General features: G+C 44.9%; 1 protein-coding gene and 1 non-coding gene across 2 annotated transcripts; one reads left to right on the forward strand and one right to left on the reverse strand.

Moving 5' to 3' along the window:
* Positions 1-1,450: 1,450 nt before the first annotated feature.
* TRNAT-UGU (transfer RNA threonine (anticodon UGU)) lies at positions 1,451-1,523 on the forward strand. The gene has a single exon. It is a non-coding gene; the product is annotated as a tRNA-Thr (tRNA).
* A 1,230-nt stretch (positions 1,524-2,753) lies between these two features.
* On the reverse strand, positions 2,754-19,226 carry HHIPL2 (HHIP like 2). The gene is made up of 9 exons (XM_009815094.2): positions 18,843-19,226; positions 12,423-13,075; positions 11,317-11,460; positions 10,635-10,966; positions 9,247-9,373; positions 8,733-8,878; positions 7,132-7,213; positions 3,912-3,994; positions 2,754-3,127 (listed from the first exon to the last, which is right to left on the reverse strand). Exons 1-9 carry the CDS (start codon positions 19,224-19,226, stop codon positions 2,754-2,756), a joined length of 2,325 nt encoding a protein of 774 aa, XP_009813396.2.
* Between the last annotated feature and the right edge of the window lie 380 nt (positions 19,227-19,606).

Here is a 19,606-nt window from a genome sequence, read left to right on the forward strand (position 1 = left end):
CCCACAAAGGAAGTTGGCCTAGTTCATGATTTGTGGAGTGCAGGATGGATGAAAGGTCTTTAACTCCTTAATGCAGCTTTTTCTGTCTATTCTCATTTCAAGGAGCTTTACTCTTGGTCACATGCAGTTTGAGGCTTGCACCCAGCAAATCATGTCTGCTTTTCCAGAACATGACTCCACTGTGCAGCAGAACTGCTCAGATTTATTACCCCACAGCAGTGTCTCTCAGTTTCCTCTCCACAGCTTACCTTTTCACCTTCACCTAAACTTTCATGGAGGAGGGCTGCATGTGACAGACTAGCTCTCTTATGCAAAGAAAAGGAGAAAATCTTCAATGGTTTCAAACTTCCTTGCTCTATAAAAATGAAAAGAGAAACTGAGGCTACACAATGCCTATCTTGCTGTTGGGTTCATATGCTAGTCAACCTAGAGTTGTGGTTTATTTACAAGATAATTAAACCTCTCTTTTTGTGTAACGGTTATTTCATAAAACCTGAGAAGATTTGCAGCACCAAGATGATTATAATCTCTCTGTTTAAACTGACCTTTTTATTTCCCCCACACACACACACACACTTTGCACAAAACCGTACATTGTACAGCCTCACCTCCCAAAATCTTCTATCGGCTCCCACCACGGGGAGCAGCCGCTCCCTCCTTCACAGCATGGAGGACACTGCTAGAACGCTGTAGTGATCCTTGAAGCCATCCTCTTGCGAGCCTCAATCTGCCCCTGAAATACTTCTCCCTGAAGGCACTTTTATTCTGAATCTGCAGCAGGTGCGCCTGTCCCTTGATAAAGGAGGGAAGGCCCCTCAGGTAATGCCGTACAGGTGAGCTGCCATGCCAGGTGGGCTGGGATTTGCATTCACACACACCTCCGCCATGGAGGAAACGGGCCTGAGGGAAATTTCAGGGCCCCGGCGCGGCAAGCCACCCCCCGACAGCCCCGAGGGGCTGCTGCCCCTGGCCCACACAGCCCCCCGCTGCACCGTGGTGAGGAACCCCGGCGGAGGCCTCCGGCTTCGCCTCGGCCTGCGCCAGCGTGGAAAAACGCCCGGGCAGAGGGAGAGGGGAGGCCGGGGCGAGGCAGGCCCCAGCGCCTGCGGCAGGCGGGGCACGGGCCGAGCGGCGGGCGGCTGCTGCCAGCCCGGGCGGTGCCGTCCGCCGGGTTATCTCCACCGCCGAGGCCTGAGGCACAGCCCGAAGCCTAACGGGCGGCAGGCAAAGCCGCGGCTGCCGCGCAGCGCCCGCCGGGGGCCGCCCGCCGCCGTGAAGACGCCCTCCCCGCCGCCTCACGCCCGTACAGCCGGAAGGGTGCCGAAGCCTGCGGCCGGAGGCGGCGCGCGCCGCGCTCCCCAGGTCCCGCCGGAGCCGTCCGGCTGCGCCGCGCGGGGAGGCCGCCCGCGGAGAGGGACAAGGGCCGTCGGTAGGGGTGGCCTTGATAGGTGGCTCCATAGCTCAGTGGTTAGAGCACTGGTCTTGTAAACCAGGGGTCGCGAGTTCGATCCTCGCTGGGGCCTGTTGAGCTTTTTCCCTCACTTCTTCTTTTCCCGCCCCTGACCGAGCGGGGAGTTTGGCTCCGCGGCCGCGGAGCCGCCTCCGCGGGGGCTGAGGGGGGGGACGGCGGGCAGCAGCCGCGCCGGGTGGGTCGTTCCCCGCCGGGTAAAAGCCAGAGCGGCGGCGACCGGGTGCTGCTTTTTGCATCCCGCAACGGCGCGTCCAGAGGGGGGCGGTAGGAGACAAACGTCACGTTGGAACCGCAAAATGATGTCATTGCCGTTGGCTGCCGCCGAGGCCAAGGGCAGGAGCCGGAGCCGGAGCCGGAGCCAGGCCGGGGCTCCGCTACGCAAATAAACCGCTTCTCTGGAAAAGAACATCTGCGGGTTGTTCCTGCCTCGCGCCCACCCACGGCCCTCGCCCCGCCAGCTCTCCCGGCAGCACCCATCGCAGACTAAGGCGGCAGCGCTCGGGGGGCGAAGGGGCTCCGCGGCTGGCGGGGCCCAGCTGCAAACCCGCGCTGCTCCCAGGGAAGAGAAAAGGCTGGGAGCAGGGAGCGGGAGCGGGAGCAGGGAGCCCCGCTCCCGGCCCTGACCTGCTGGCCAGGAGGGGCTCTCCCGCCGGACAGAATCCAACCTCTGGCCAGGTAGAAGCCAGCTGATGGCTCGATCCAATGGCTCAGCTGCCGCTTTGACTTGGTTGTATTTGTTTGTAAGGTTTGCTGAACATGCCCAGCCCTTACTGAATCCTCTGGAACCTGCAGGTGGTCCATACCTTGACAAAAATATTGCTTAAAAAAAAAAAACCTTTAAGAGCAGTTGTCTTTCAAACAATTAAAATGTACTTTTCACTGCATTTCAGTTAAAGGACAAAAAAAAAAAAAAAGAGAAAGGTGAGGTCATTGACATGTCTGTTTCATATTCTTGGATAAAAGATACAAGTCCTGAAAGTTGGAGGCACTTGGATTTATTAGACAGTCATACACAGCCAAACCTTACCGGCAAACGTCCGTCGGAGACTCTGGTAACTACTTATATCAGAAAAGGACACCACAGCAGGGTTAGCAAAGAAAGTTAGTACTAGTTAAGGTTTAAGAGAACACGTATAGCGACTGCTATCACTGACATGAATGGAGGCACACCTGGGAGCACTGGCGTAACAAGTCAGCTAATCCTCTTTTCTTTGGTCACTATTCAAGCCATTTGTTTTACCATCTTATAAGTGACTTGCTTTTTCTGGGACATCACTGAGCTTCAAAAGCTGGTTCTTAATCGACTCTTCTTCCTCCTCTTCTCCGGTTTTTCCTTAGCTAGCGCTGCTTTCTTTGGAAGAAGCTTCTTGGTTCTGGTTAGGTGGGAGCTCTTCTTTTTTGGCAGAGGTGGTGCTGGTGTAGTTCTGGAAATGTGTCCAACCTCTTCCTGCTTTGGCTTGCGAGGTTTAGCCTCAGCTTTGATCTTCTGTCTCTTTTTACCAGATGGAGCTGCTTTCACTGTTGATGCTTTTATTTTGGTGGATGGGGTCTTTTTAGCTTTCTTAGAAGAAACTGTTGGGATGGCTGCAGTGGCAGTAGAAGGCCTTTTCGGAGGCTTGGTTGTTGAAGGTTCATTAAGCAGCTCAAGGACAGTCTCTGAGGAACGTAATTAACATGGTTCAGCATCCCTGCTTTAAGTCAAAAGGCTAATTCAGAGATATGACTGATATAAAACCCTATTAGAGCTACAGTTAAGAAAAAATAGCTGACATTCTGAAAGAAGAAATACACACTGTATAAACCTCATTTTTCTTCCATCAAAAGAGCTCTGGATTTCTTGGAAATAAAATTAGTTTTATTTTAGAAATAATGAATATATATTTAAGGAAAATAAGTCCAGAGAGAATATGGTGAAGCCTTGCACACTTCTTTGGCAGACTTAACAATATGAATTTTTTATGTTACACTAATTTCTGGAAATCCCAGACAAGATAACCTCAACTTGCTAAACACTGTTTCAACTCAATAATGAGATGTAACCCCCTGCCCTAGTTGCATGGGACATAGGACAGGAAGAGGCCAGGAGAAAGGAAGATTGACTCCCCTAGATTTACAGAGAGGGGGTTATTTGACTCAAGGAGCTTGCCACAGAGCTCAAAACTTCCCAGACCAAATCTAATGCCTGAATCAAAGCCATCAGTTCCCTTGTGATACTTGTTTACACTATTACTTGGCAACACTTGGGGGGGGGGGAAATCAGACTGGAATTAAGACATGGCATCTAGCAGACGACAGAAGGACACGTTAAATGTGATAACCTAACTTCAAGATTGCTCCTGCTCAGTGCTTTAGTTTTTAAGACTGCTGAAGATTTCAATCACATGCCTGTACAACGGGTTTATGTTTTGCTTCTCAGTAAAATTAAAGTCTAACAACTTACTTGCACGTGGAACAAATGGTATCCATTTACTCTTTGTTTTCACTGGAACAGGCTTGTATTTACACTTCCCTGGTGGAGCTCTCCTTGAAAAACAGAAAGCCATATGCAGATATCTGAGAGATTGTTAAGGAAGTTTATTTATTCCAGAGGCACACATCAATCCCCTGTTGTCATTTGCCTCTGCTGGAAGAGGCATGAAAGCACTTTAGGCACCGGGAGTGCAACGTAGGTGGAATTTAAGAGCCTAACTCAGGGCTGCAAGCCATAAAATCCCTGTCTGAATAGCAATAGCAGCTGGAAGGCTGCAGCTTCTCTTCTACCACCCTTCTGGTCAACTTTCTGCCATCAGGCAGCCTGGACTGTCTTTATCGAACATCGATAGCTGGTTTGTTTGTGTGAGGGATGCTGGCTTGCCTGCATGAACTTGTAGCCCACTGCTGAATTCAAGGGTGCTGGTGAAGTGTGTTCAGCTGTATGTCCTGCTGCTGGAGGCACAGCACAACGCTGTTCCTAGAAGCCTGGTGCATGCATCGGTTGCACTTCAGGCTATCAGTCACTTTGGGTTGTTCTCACCAATACTTGCTCATGCATTCCACCTTGAAGTAGAGGACTCTCATTCATGCACATAAGGCTTGTCAGTGACAGTGTTTTCCACTCACTCACGGTGCAGCATAAGGATCTCTGTACATGCAGCAGAATATTCCCCACGCAGCCCCACAGAAGTTCGTGTGACCTTCAAAGGGTGCTGCTTCGGACACAACATAGTGCTGCAGCAAGAAGGGTGAGAAAGGAAAGGAATAGGCAAGGAGGGAAGAAGCAACAACTGCAAAGAAAGTGTATCCACTTTCCTCTCCTGCCTTTCCCTGATAACTTCCCACAGTACAAAAGCACACAAAAAAAGCACATACTCCCTGAGGTAAAGCTGTCACATGTTAAATGACAGAAAGGGAGGTACAAAGAAGAGCAACAGACCTGTGTTTTCCGTTACCCACCAAGGGAACTGCTGTAGGACAAATAAGAACAGGCTCTTCCAACTTGCCATAGTTCACAGCAGAGCAAAGCAAAGCATGACCTAAGGCATCACATTTTCTTGTGATTAGCATTCTCCTTCAGACAGGGGCAACAGCCAACTGCTTCTTCCAGACCATTTCAATTAAAAAGAAAAAAGGTTACTAAAGCAGGGTTGTTGGTATTGCTTGTGGGGTTTTTGGGGGGTGTTGGTGTAGGCTTTTTTCCCCCCTCTCTCCTCTCTAACTTTTAAAGCACCTTCTAACACCTCTTCCCTCCGCTCCTGACTGAGAGGATTTGGTACCAATCCAGGCAGAGGCACACCAGCCACTCTGCTGTCTCCGGGAGCACTGCTGGAGAGGCAAGCTGAAGCACGGACACAGGGCACTGCTGCCATCAGTTTTTTCTGGGAGGTTCCTAGGGAAGTTTGAGTGGCCATCAGGTAGATGGCAATGGCCCTGCCAGTGTTTTGAAGCAGGCGTTTGCGTGGCTTGCTGCCCTTGCCAGCGTGCTTGCTGAAGTGCGGGCAGAAAGCAGGGAGTGTCTGGGCTGGACAGACTGGGACTGCACCCAGAGGCGTCAGAGGAGCCAGTTATCCCAGCCACCACTCGCAGTGGGATGGAAAAACGGAAGAATCCTATAAACAGCATTAAATTGCAAAGGAGAATGGAAAAATCTCTGCTCGTGATACAATCAGGAGGCGGCCAGAGCACAGCCCAAAAGGTGTTAGAACTCTGCTCCAGGGCCAAGCAAGCTCAGCCTCCAGAGGAGCAGTCGATGCTTTGCACACCCTGGACAAGCTTGTAAAGTGCTTAAGCAAACAGACAAGGGCAAAGCTAAGCAGAGCAGCATCTGGGCTAAGGTAAACAAGCGGAACCAGAAAACACAAGAATAAATTCCAAAGAGAAAAGGGAATAAGTGCCTGGTCCTGCTCTAGAAGCGATGGATATGAAGCGCCACAGAAGCACAGGGAGGAGCTGGCTTCTTTCCAGAAACCCCTTCTGAGCAGTGAAACCATTGCACTCCTGGCAGGGGCTTGCTGGCCCCCCTGGAGTCATCATAACATGGTGCATTACTGCTCACCACTGCTCGGGCAGGCAGCCTCCTGGAAAGGCTCCCGCAGGCTGCTTGTGAAACAGAAAGCTGCATTTCTCCCTTTACAGTGGGAAAGTGGAGAGGATTTATCATCCTGATAGTCTTCGTGGTGCATTAAGCAGTGACGTAGGGACTGCAGGGCTTTTTTTTTTATGAAATAGAGCATGCTCAAGCTCTCGAGATTTATGCTAGCTCACAAATTTTTTATTTTTTTTTAGTTGAAAATGTTGCATTTTGAAACTGCTGCCACAGTTAATGCAGTTCAAAGGCTTCCTGGCAGACAATAAGCTGTTAAAGGCAGGAGTCTCCTCAAGTAGTTACAGCAAGTAAAAGACTCAAGTTCTTATTCCCATCACCGTGGTACAGAGCTTGAGTTAACTATCTAGCTTTGGATTTAACTTCCCAAGAACACATATCTTGTTTTCTTCATTTTGTTAGTGTCTGAGATCTCGGCAACAGCACAGACACATTAGTACTCTATCTACTTCACAGGGTGATTTGAAACTCATTTAATGCTTTTTAGCAAGATCCAAAAGCTTGGGAAGGGAAAAAAATTACATAAGCATGCTTATTATTGTAAAAACAGACTTTAGCAGGGATAACTGCTTAATGGCGAAAAAACATTTTGCTTGGAAAAACTCAGGTTCAGACTCCAATTATTATTTGAACACTGCATGAACCACCAGGTTTCACTCTTCTTTGTTAAGAAAACTAAACTGTGGACTGCAATTTATTTATTTATATGAAAGGGCATCACAGGTATTTGATGTCATGACCACAAAGGATATGGACTGTCATTTTTAAAACACCACTGTGCTATATACTTCAGATATGCAACCAAGAAGAAACTATTTCGATCCTGACTGTCCCAGACCTTTAAGGTATCCGAACTATGTCTATTTCTGGGTACACAGATATGGTGAGTGAGGAGTAAGTTCACTAAAACTGATTAAAGTTGCACCAGATGTACAGTGGGTGAACAAAAGCCGAAGACTGGATGTGGAGGTCAGTGAGGCTATGTATCAGTAGTACTTAGCATTCTTTCCACTGTGATAGCTGGAGAATGTATGGTGATTATAGAAGAATCCGGCATGGAAAAACATCTTTAATTACTAACCTTGCAGGATCAATAAACTTGTAGAGCGATCCATGTGGTGCATAGGCACTGGGATAAGAAGTAGACATGAAATACAGCTCACCTAAATAGAAGTGAAAAAAGAAAACCAGTCTCAGTAAGTGCCCAAGCTGAATGCCAGTTCTTACTTTCCCTCTCTTTCCTGGCTCTTCACTAATTCACATGGTCAGAAAAGTCAGTCACTCCCTCAGTCATGTCTTACTTCCAAGAAGTGGGCTTTGGTCTCACCCTTGCCTGTGCAGGTGGACTCACAGAGACACCAAGTGATCTCGGTTGCAGCAGGGTTCCACGCAGAACCAGCAGCACTCGATCGAGCACAGTGCCCGAGCAGAACCTTCATAACCTCATGTCAGTGGCCTTCCAAAAGATTACTTTCCTCTGCATAAATATGTATTTTTTAAACTTGTTTGTACCAAAGAAGCATCCAGAAGCTACAAATAAAGGGGAAGACCACACAACAAATATTTAGCCATCTCATAGTCATACCAAAAAAATCCAACAGGAGCTAAATTGGCTAATCCATGAAAGACAGAAGCTTCTTATTCCTGTATGGTTGCTGAGGAGAGCAACTACTCCTCATGCCTTTCCTTCAGCACCGACTAGAACAATATCCAGGCAAATTACAGTAGCTTGCAAAAGAAGGAAAACTGTTGTTGTCTTTCAAATTACATGAAGACACCATAGTGGTTTCTAGAAGAACAACGTGTAGAAGGGACATTTAATATCCACTCACTCCGCATGTTGTTAGAACAGTTAAAAATCGCACATATTTCACAACAAAGCCTGCATCTCCCTGCATCTTTGACAGAATATGCTAGCTAGATGATCTAGGATCTTTTCATTACAAGCAAATCTCTTTTCTGCTGAATGGTGAAGCATCAGAGCTCGCTAAAAGCACATCTAGGTTCTCAAGAAGTTTGCAATCACTTCTTGTATTACATAGCTCTTTGTCAGGAGACTGTACAAAAGTGGACAAAGTATGCATTGGTACTTTCACCTTGGTGAGAGATCTGGTCATCATGACCATAGCAATAATCCTACACACTGAGACATTTCCACTCAACTTTCAAATTAGTGGCTTTCCTCATCCCCAAACAAAGCCTTAGTGTATAATTCACAGCGTGAAATGCTGCTGTTGTGAATAAGACTGAGGAATTTATACTAATGAGAAGGGGGAAATTCAGATAAGCTGTAAGAACTCGAGAATGAGCTGTTACAGTGAAAGAACAAACTGCATTGATACAGTCTTTTCATTAATGAAACAGCATAACCAAACAACAAAAAGACAGGGAAAGGCTGAAACAAACAGGAGTTCAAACTCCTTAGTGAACCTGGCACGTTCAGACTGCAAGTTCATATGAGGATCTGTCTCCTGACCTCTCCATCAAGCTGATCTGCAATAGCCTCACAGGGCAGGAGACCCCTCTGAACCCCATACCAACCCTACCTGCCATGCCAAGATAGCCACAAACCTGTTTTGCTGGTAGTAGCGTGTGAACAGCAACGTAGTTTTACACATTTGCCCTACAACACAGAACTGACAGTACAGTTTCCAATAAACATATGGCTAGCACGATACCTACCTGCTTCATCCTCAGCAAATGAGATGATGAACTTGCTATAAGAACTGATCATTCCAGGGAAAGCACAAGCTTTTGTGCTACCAATGCAGATATCTTGCTTCTTCCACTTATTTGTCTTCTCATCTTCCTGTAAAGCCATAAGTCGACTACATGAAAAATAAAACCCTGTGTTTTATGTTTCCGTTACCAAGATTAGTTCCTGTCAAAATCATGCATTACTGGAAAAAGATGTCAGGGAGGACCCTGACTGTTGACTGGCTTTAATGTTTGCCTTTTGGAAAAACAGACCTGAACAAAAGCAAACCTATCCTAAGGACTCTAAATTGGAGGAAGTTTAGATTCCAACCAAAATGTTGTTATAATAGTCAGAGCCCTTAATCTAATACGCAGACATCTGGGATTCTCATTTATTTCAGCTGAAAATGAGTTTTGGGATGCTCTGATATGCTTATTTGCCCAGATAAGGCAAATGTGAGTACAGAATGGGAGTTGCAGAGAAAACAGTTAGTCTCACCCGTTCATAAAATCACCAAAAATATAGAGGCCGTTCAAGTTGGGCGATTCACATCCTCTGTATACATAACCTCCAGTGACCGACTTCCCCACATTGTGGCCATATGCAAATATTGGAAGAATGTCATCTGTTAAACACAGAAGAATAAAAAGCAAGAAAATTTACATCCAGAGAGCATCAAAAAGTGATTGCTCAATGACACCGATGGGCACAAAAATTATTAGAAGGACCAGTCCAGTTGAACAAACAGCATAGTTAAATTTCAGTGGGAATTCAGTAATTTACTCCAGGACAGAACAGACCCAGGGGCTTTAAGGCGCTCTTGTGTGCAGTTGCTTATCAAGGCTTCGTCGTGACGAACTTCCATAACACATAGGACCAAGATTCTCTGCATCAAGCAAGCAATGCAGAAAGGTATCAGCCTGCAGCAAGTATCATCTTTCAGGTTTGTGATTGCATCAATCATTTTAGCAAGGATTGTCTTTACAAATTCCAGCATTTTTACAGAAGGGGATATGATCAAACAATTGCAAGTTAACATCTTCACAGGTTTGCTGACATTCTCAGCACAGAACATGCATGAGAGTGCTACCTCCATTTTATGTCGTGAGACTTATAAAAATAAAGGCTTTGCCTCTAGCAATCTTAAAATTTAATTCAGCCCTTTCTTGGGTTGAATATCAGATCCCACAAAATTTTAGTCCTGTCCTCACTTTTACCCTGGATCAAGTAACTTGTCTTTGATCTTTAATGATAAGGATAAAGATAACAAATGTAATTAATTAAAAACTGTAGATTAACTCTGAGTACCAGCATAGCAGAGGAGAAATGTTGGTAACACAACAGTAACAATATCTATTCTGTTTTAAAGGAAGTCAAGCAAAGGCAGAAAGTGAGTTTGTCCATCACACCTGCAGTCAGACCCTGAGCAAAGCTTTTATAAAGTTCTACTGCAGCACCCTACTTGTTAGGACACACTGCCTCTTGCACAGGATTTGCTTCAGGGTCTCAGCATCAGCCTGGTCCACTCGCCTTAGCCATGGCCGTAGCTCAGAGCTCATGAAGAAAGCAGAATATTGCTTTTCTACTTAAACCCAAATCCATTGCCTTCCTGACTTCACTGGGAAAACTCTGCAAAAGACACAGGATTTGGCCCTAAACACCTTGTCCAGTGCAGTATATGGCAGGGAATTCCCTGAATAAGCAGGGCATCATTTCATACCAACACTGCAGAGCTGGGGAGAAGGGATTTCTGCTCTTAACAGGTAAACAATCTCCATTTAACCCACAGCACTGGATTATTTAGCTTCACTGGAAAAATGGAGCTATAGTCCACTAAATACATACATATAATAAAAGCAAGCTTCTGTAAGAAACTGCTTCCTCACCCAAAGAGGAATTGTGGCAAAGCTTTGTGTCGTAGCATTCAAATCCCTCCTTCGCTCTCCAGCCATAGTTCCCTCCTTTAACAATGATGTCGATTTCTTCAAATCTGTTCTGCCCGACATCCCCGCAGAATATCCTCCCATTTCCCTTTTTCGTGACAGGGTCCCCTCTGTCAACCGCACAGCGCCACATATTCCTGACCCCATAAGCATAAACCTCAGGGCGGGCCTTGGGATCAGACACAAATGGATTATCAGGAGGTATGCGGTAAGGCTTTCCATCAGGGCTTTTTCCATCCACGTCAATCCTCAAGACTTTCCCCAGCAACGCACTCCTAAAGAGAGTGACAGAAAAAGACAAGTCCCAGCATGAGAGTCAACTGAAAATGAACAATTCTCTCCCTCTTTCCCCTTTCCAAAGGAAAGCTTATCTGTCCAAAAGAGATAAAATGGTACGTCTTGCAACCTGTTCAAGTCACAGAAGACTTTTCCCCCTCTCAACAAATTGGATTCCCTCAGCTTTCAAAATGTAAAATTTAAATTTTTGAAATACTGCATTGGACAGACTTGCAGACGCGCAAGCACTTTTGGGAAGTACTCTTACTTTATTCTTCCCCATTGTCTTATTTCCAAACCCTGTGTCTTGGTGGACAAGCTCAAGGCTTTCAACTGCCCTCCTACTTACTTGTTCTGAGCATTCCCAAATTTTCCAAAAGGGTCTCCAGCTTTCCCTCCGTCCCCTGTGAATAGATACATATAGCCATCCACACCGAAGAGCAGCTGCCCACCGTTATGATTTGCAGCTGGTTCTTCAAGCTCCAAAAGATTCCTAAAAAAAGAGAAACAACTCCAGATGTAGCTACTGGAAAGGACTGAGCATTCAAGTAGGCTGCAGAAATATTGCATCACTTTTTCTACAGAAGAAAGCAAGATTTCCCAGCTGTACAGACCTGTCAACTTTGTCAAATATGGTGCTGAGTTGCATCCCATTTCCTGTGAGCCTGCAGCATAAGGCTGCCTGCCTGCTTTCAGTACGGCATCCCTTGAGGAAACATGTTTCCCATGAGCCACGCAGCACTACGGCTGCGCCATGCACTACAGCTTTGGCCTGCACTGCATTAACACTTCACATGCTACAGAGCTCACCCACCACCATGAGCACAGGAGTATCACAGCTCATCTGATAACACAACTGCAAGTACATGTGTTCGTCTGCAGGGAACACTTGTTGCCCTTTAAACTTTGATTGCAGCAGGTGGGTTCTGCTTTCTTGTATGAGAAGCAATTGGTGAATTTGAGGGCTTCAGGAGCATCTTATGGCAATTGTGCAACTCTAGAGAAAATAAGTCCACTATTGACAAATTCTTCTCCATAACTGAGAAACAGCTTTTTTTTCTTAGCAGGGGGATGGGGCAGAGGCACGTGTGTCAGATCAAATGAATGTATAGTACTGTAGTGAAGCATCCCTGTTCTCCTACAGTACAAAACACTTTTAGGGTGGATGTTAATTCCACAATAGGCTTAAGGCTATTGCTGCTCTTTAGAAGACAAGAGTACAAGACGCAGAGAGAAGACAACCTGGAAGCCTAGGTCTTGGGTCCTCTTATCAGTTTTGTTCCTAGTTTCCTGTGTGACCTTGAGCCAACCTGTCTCTGGTAGCTTCACAGCAGGCCAGTCACACACCTGAACCAGGGTGACTGGGAATGTGCAGGTTCTGCGAGGGGGAAGGACAGGGACAGAGAAAAATAATTTCTCATTGTGGCATACAGTAGCATTCAACATGAACTTTACCTTTCTGAGCGTGGATCAGCTTTGTTGGCATCAGATGCCAAAACCTTCAGTTCACTGATCCTGATCTTTTCCACTTTGTTCTTATCCATATAAGAGTAGTATATATAAAACTTCCCATTGTACTTGTACTTGGGGTGGAAAGCCATCCCCAGAAAGCCTCTCTCATCCCCTATCCACGGCGTAGCCAGCACTATACTTTTAATATCCAGAAAGGGCTCCTCCAGCCGCCTGCCATCAGGTAGGTAGACCCAGATCATGCCCACCTGCTCAGCTACAAACATGCGGTGGGTATGGTCATTCGCGTGCACCATGAGCACTGGGTTCCTCAAGCCATTGGCAACCTCGGTCAGACAGAGCTGGAGGCAGCCTTTGCGGTCCTCCACCACCGAGCCCAGGTTGCGGTTGAGGGCTGTATTCTTAAGCACATTGGGGAAGCAGTAATCCTCATCGTGTAGGTGAAGGAGGTTACAAAAGCGCGTCTTGTTTGTCTCGCAACATTCTTGGATGTGCTTATCGCTCGTCAGCAGGCTGATGGCAGAGCGGCAGTTGAAGTGAAACTCGGAGCAGTAGTCAAAACAAAGTCCTGGGAGGTTTCTTAGAGGTGTCCGAGGGTTTTCTGCATCATAGAGATGTGCAGCATATGGAGAACATTCCTAGAAAGTAAAACAAACTAAGTATGTGGCTGTGTACACACACCCAGGAAAAGCCAAGATGCCTTCATGGAAGCAAACTAGTTAATAAAATGAAAAATTAGTAAGGCAGAGAACATAATGAGTCCTCTTTGAAGTGGAGTAGTAGAAAGTCACTCAAGAGTATGGCCAAAGGGGATTTAGAGGTCAGTAGTAGTTTCCTTTACCAAAGCACAATCAGCTGCACCTAAATTCTTCCTAACAGAAGTACATCTATGGAGACTGTGGATTCTCCACTACGAGAGGGTTTTAAGGAAGTGACAGGCAATTTCTTCTTGCAATATAGTCTTAACCTTTGCTTTTAGAAATTCCCCTTAGTTTCCCCTGCTAGATTTTAAACTAGGTGCTTTGTAACCTGTTCTTAACAGATTGAGAGAAGAATTTGTTAACTTCCTCACTGCAGCAATCCTTTGCCTTATGGAGAACAGTAGCCTTTGTACTTCAGACCTCTCCAGACCAGCAGTCCCAAATCCAGACATATATTTCACATTAGCCAGCATTACTGCCTTTTCCAGATGTATTTAAGATTTTACTTTGTTAAGCCACTTAAGCCCATACCTAGGTCTAATCAAGTGTTAGGAAAGAAAGAAAGAAAACAGGTACAGGTTCACCCACACCTTCAACACTGTGCACAACTCTGGTCCCCCTTCCCAAAAGCAATGTAGGAGAACAAATCCACAAGGACAGTCAAAGATACAGAACAGCTAATTAAGATGGGACTGAGCAGTTTTGCAGAGATGCAATCAGAGTAGGGTAACAGCCTGACAGAGGTCTGTAAATATCACAAGTGACATTGAGAAGATGCAATGGGGATCACTTGTTCACCCTTTCTCCCAGAAGAAAAATGAGGGAGCATTAGATAAAGCTAGCAGGAACCAGGTTAAAAAAGGAGGTGAAACTCTGCCAGAAGAAATTGTAGGTGCTAAAGATGTACATTGGTTAAATGTGCAGGCTAAGTTAATCTTTGGTCTGACGCTGTACAACTTTGATTACGTTCTTGCATGCATAGTATCACTGAAGCAGACTGTAGTTGAGACTTCAAACTGTTTCAAATAAGTAGGTATCATCTTATGCAATTCATGTAGCTACCATTGACTCTATATGTGATCTTCAGGAAAAAAAAATACTGCAGGCAACATTTTCAAGCATTATGTATCTAAAATTATGTCCCTTCAAATATCATTAAGTTTTTATCTGTGCAAAACATAGGTTAAATACTGAAAATCAGGCATTGTGTTTGAATTTCTACTTATATTTAAACTTCTCATCTTGCAAAAATTCTGGGCTAGAACTTATATAAAATATTTCCATTAAAATCCCACCTCTATTTTAATCAGCACAAAATTGCAGAAGTTAAAACAGAAGGACCTAAATTTTGCAGAAAGATTATTTTACTGTTTTTCATGCCAGCAGCCTGAAACAGTCTATCCAGAGCTTTTATTGGTGCACATATGTAGGAAAGTAAGTACATAGACAGTCGAAGAATGAACTACTACTACATTAGTATTTTTTCTGCCTCATTAAGCAAATTTGCTTCATTAAACAAAATTCATTAAATAAATCTGGGGCAGTTACACAAGCACTGACTTTTTTTTTGTGCAAGTAGCAGCCTTTCCAGTATATTTAACATGAAGATTACAGACCCTCACTCCAAACTTAGCATAGCAAACTGTTTCCTTTGCTCACAGAAGAACCCGAGGGCTTTTGGCCATACTAAGAACAGATACAACTTGTAAGTAGTAAAGCCCTTTCAACTCTTGGATGGTGTAGTAAGTTTCTCTCTTCTCATTGCTGCCATTTGGTTATCAAGCTGCACAGAATAAGCTGATTTCTGTTGTTTCTGCATCGTATCTGTAAGGAACTTCTCTTCTGCAGAAGTCCCCAGCTTGAAATGGGGAGGCAAGTCCCCCAGGCCTGTCCCTGCAGCCTGACCCCAGCCCTGGATGGCAGAACCACACCATTTTTCCCATGTTTAAGGTCTTCCCAAGAATGAGGAAGGGCACCATCAGGCCCCGAGTGCCATCCCCAAAAGCCAAAGCTTCAGATAAAAGTCCTTCTGTTCTCACGTACTTGAAGGAGAGCGGCTTTGGTGCAGGCATTCAACAACACTTGGCTGGCATGTTCTTCCCCTGATGCTTACCGAGTCCATTACCATTGCTCACCCTCTCCGCTTTCACAGTATACCCTTGCACACCCCTGAATATGTTGAGTTTTAGTTATATCACAGTTTTCACAAAATAGGGTGCTGATCTCAAGTGACTAGGAGACGAGGAGAGGCGACAGCCTGATAAGGTGTCACCAAGGAAAGGTGGGGGAGAGCAGACAGAGCCTAACCTGTGCTGCATTTTGAGTCCTGGGAAGCTCCCACATTCCTACTAACATGTGGCTACAGCTGGCTCACCACTCCTGTGCACAAGTCACTTGCAGTCTAAAGCTCCTCTCAATTCTCTTCTGAAGTGATTACTTTATTAACATCTTTGAAAACATTTTTAATTTCTCTCAGTAAGTGGGAACAGAGTCCAGCTCCCAGACCAGCAATCTGAGAAGAGAAAGAAGAGAAAACCAGCTTCCTCTGAAACAAGGCATATTCCCACCACCTCCGAGCTCCATCAGCTTTGTTCCGCCAACAGTCTGCAGCAGAACGGTCTCTTACAGTTCATCCTCCTAAATAAGCGCAGCCCCTAAGCAGCTGCCGTGCTTTTCCAGCCATGGGGCTTCCCACACAGTGTTTGCCTGGCAAACAACGCCTGCAGCACAGAGCCCCAGCAAGATGCACGAGATGGAGGTCATTACTCAGGATCTACGTAAACTCCCAGAATTACATGGCCTTACAGTCACTGTTGTTTGTCTGCTTTCACTTCACTCAAGCGTGCATGAAACAATACAATTAATCCCACTACATTATAGAGAGGAAGAAGTAGAAACTGCTAAGATCAAGTGATTCTTCTTTGCTGTTTTGTAATAGTTTCTCTGCAAAAAGAGTGTGCATTCAGCAACCGTCAGGCCTCAGATTAAAGCCGGCTTAAAAAGCATGTTGCTTTCCCTGCACTAGCTCCTATCCCATGTTAATATCATGGCTTTCAATCAGCTTGAACAAGGCTTAATTGGCCTTTTTGGGTTTTAAGCCTCTCCTGTAGCAGTTTTCTGGACAGAGAAACATCCTCTCAGCCATCAGCCAAACAGCTCTTCTCACACATGTAGCAAGGTTTGCATCCCGGGAATTTTTATAGCCATACAACTTGCACAACACCTCCTTAAGAACATTGCAGGCAGTTTTCAGAGTTTCATACTCAGTTTTTAAGCTGAATCCTAGAACAGCTCAGCTGAGGGTCAGACTCTAAACCTACAAATGCTTAGAACAAGTCTATCTAGCAAAAATAGACCCAGATCTTGCCAGCAGCTCTACCAGCAGAGCCAGATTGCTTTAGACGCCTCTTCTAGCCTGTTAGTTTTCAAGAGAAACATATCTGGTTTAGAGTGACAGCAGGAAATCCATGATCCAGAACACACCCCCATCTAATAGTCTTCTATCTGTTAAGAAACACACAGCTCCACTGCCAAGTTAAGGTGCCTCTGCGGGACCAGAGGGACTGCTGCAGTTGCCCAAACCAGCTTCCTGTGTGTAACGCTCAGCACACCACTCATTACCACACCTGGAAGGCTGCGGGGGAAAAAAAAAGTTGTCTGGTTTTTGCTGTCTGCTGGTTTTGGCGCTGAAGGAACACCTGACTGAATGAGCTGCTTTGTTACAATGCATCGCTACTACTCTGATCTCCCCCAAAGACGTGAAATAATGCTGTTTTCGCTAAATTAGAGCGGCTACTAATAATTCAGGTTTATCAATAAGCACCTACACTTCCGTCTTGAAATTTGTTTTGTTCAAAAGACAAAAGTTAATATTATTTTGTCTACCATTGTTTCTGAGACTAATCTTTATGTCCCAAATGCCATATGAATAATATCAATAAAAGCACTTGTTACCAGCAGCAGCTTATCTGCCATACACAGCAGAAATAAGCACTTGGCACAATTGCATCCTGATCACATATATGCATCTGTCTTTTTGTATTTGATGTGACACTAAGTACATGTCAACATTTCATGGGTAGCGACTACAAAAATATCATAATATATATACAAAACTAATTACATCCTGATCACATATATGCATCTGTCTTTTTGTATTTGATGTGGCACTAAGTACATGTCAACATTTCATGGGTAGTGACTACAAAAATATCATAATATATATACAAAACTAAGACTGTGGAGGTGGTAGAACACAGATGTTGTCATTTTCCATCGCTTCCACATGAGATCATCAGTAGCAATTTGATCTGGCAAAGCAACATCACTAAAGCAAAGCCATTTGGTAGATCTTTGCTCCTCCACATTCAACAGCCAAATAATATTTGCCAGAACACCCAACCTCATTTCCATGGTTGTCACCAACTTGAACAGGAAGAGCAACACATAACACAATCACAAGCTCCTCCCCAAAGATTTAACAGCAATCTTACTCTAAAAGATATGAAAAGAGTAGTACCTTATTACTTTGAAAATATATAAGAAAATAAGGGAGGTTTGGGGTTTTTGCTACAAAGTACACTTACAACAACTCCAAAATTAAATTAAGCCCTGCAGAATAAGCAATCAAGGAAGCAATAGTAGTTTTTATAGTGTTTTTTCTACCTGCAATATGTAGAGAAATCTTCATAACACCAACACTGGTGGTTTTGCTAGGACCTGTAACACATCTTTTTCTGGTTTACCAGTTATAAAATGACAAACAACCCTGATGCTACTTTTTTCAGCCCTGGTGCTGAAAAGGTGTCCCCCCCAACCCCAAGGAGATGCTAGAATCTTGCCAGCATCCAAGAAGAGTGGAAACATTTTGGTACACAGATAATATTTTAGGGCTAAGGAAATATTAACTAGAAGAGTTTTACATGTTCATAGTAAGATTAAGTGTGTCATTTGGCTGCTTTGTGTTTTGGCACGCAGTAAGTCCAGCTTTGCATGACTAACAGTTGTTAAAAAGGCAGGTCAGTTCTGCCATCTAATTGCAGGGAGGCAGGGGAGCTTAGGAAGAACAGTGCCTTTGGTCTTTTCTCACTGCACAGTGCCTGTTTCCATGAGCCAGGTGGACAGTGGGAAACAATGTAGTGACTGAAGCCTCAGGACCTTGTCCTTGTAGCAGCTGTGGGAAACCACTGCCTATTAAATTTTGTTCTACTTTAACAACCACACCATTTGGAGCATCCTCAGCAGGAACACAATCAAAACACATCCTTCATGCAGGCCAGGGATCCAAACACTTTGCCTGATATAATTTCCCATATCATTTGATCTTGTAGAATTTGTAATCCAGCACCCAGTAGCTGCAAGCAGAAAATAAATATTGATCTGTAACTCGCCCTTTCGTTACGAGAAAATTAGCAGAGCAGCAGGATTACCATCATCATCCGAGTTGGGCAATGCTTTCATAAATCATTATTGCTAGCAAATGTCACTATATATTGCCAGATACCACAAAGTGATGCACCTTACACAAGGTAATTTGCCAAATGCATGCTGAGGATTAGGTACTATTACTCCGTCAGCCCACTTTTCCCCTGCTCCCGCACCTCTATTCACAGCTGCACAGCTAGCTATAAGAGACTATCAGAACCACAACTGACCCCCAAGTCAGCCCAAAGCGTAGGATACAGATACTATTCTTCTGCCCTACCTGACACAGGATATCTTTGATATACGTTCCACACAGCTTATGCCCCCGGGGATCAATATAATCCATGATGTCCCAGTATTTTGCTGCAATGCTGTTGTCTCTCTCCTGGTCACAGCAGCCAAAATTTTCATAGGCAGAGCAGAACTCCAAGTGAAAAGGGGGCTGGAAAGGCGGCCCATAATCCAGACACTGAGGATGCCCCAGCAGAGTGCCTATCAGGCACAAGAAGGAGAGGCACAGAAAGACATGTGGGCAAGAAAAGGAAACTCCAGAGCTGCTGCTGCTCCTTCCAATGCATGGCCAAAGATTCACTTCCTTCAGCGTAGGTTCCTTGAGGTCAGATGTATAGAAATCCTGGACTGCTTCATAGTATGGTTCATTCATCCTCTCTGCTTTATTAATTACCAGCCATAGAGCTCAGCATTCACTCAGGTTTGCTTACATTCTCTCTCCCTTTTTCCCCTCTGAAGTTTACTACTTGGCAGGAGAGAAACCCTCCAGGCTGCCTCTTCGGTATTTCACACGTCACATAGCTGAACCCTCCCCTCGATGTTTCTCATGCCCCTAGAAGCACTCACAAATCTAATCCCTACATCTTAGTTTAAATTGACTGAGAAATCCTTCACCAAGAAATACAAGTAACAAAAATATGAAATATGATACCTATATACAGAACCTGATAATCTCTCCCTACTTAAAAAATACGAGTGAATAATTTTCAATTGCTAACTACCATTTTACTCAGCTTTTAAAACGCACCAAAC

The sequence above is a fragment of the Gavia stellata genome, chromosome 2, assembly GCF_030936135.1.
Source record: "Gavia stellata isolate bGavSte3 chromosome 2, bGavSte3.hap2, whole genome shotgun sequence".
In the NCBI taxonomy this organism is placed as follows: domain Eukaryota; kingdom Metazoa; phylum Chordata; class Aves; order Gaviiformes; family Gaviidae; genus Gavia; species Gavia stellata.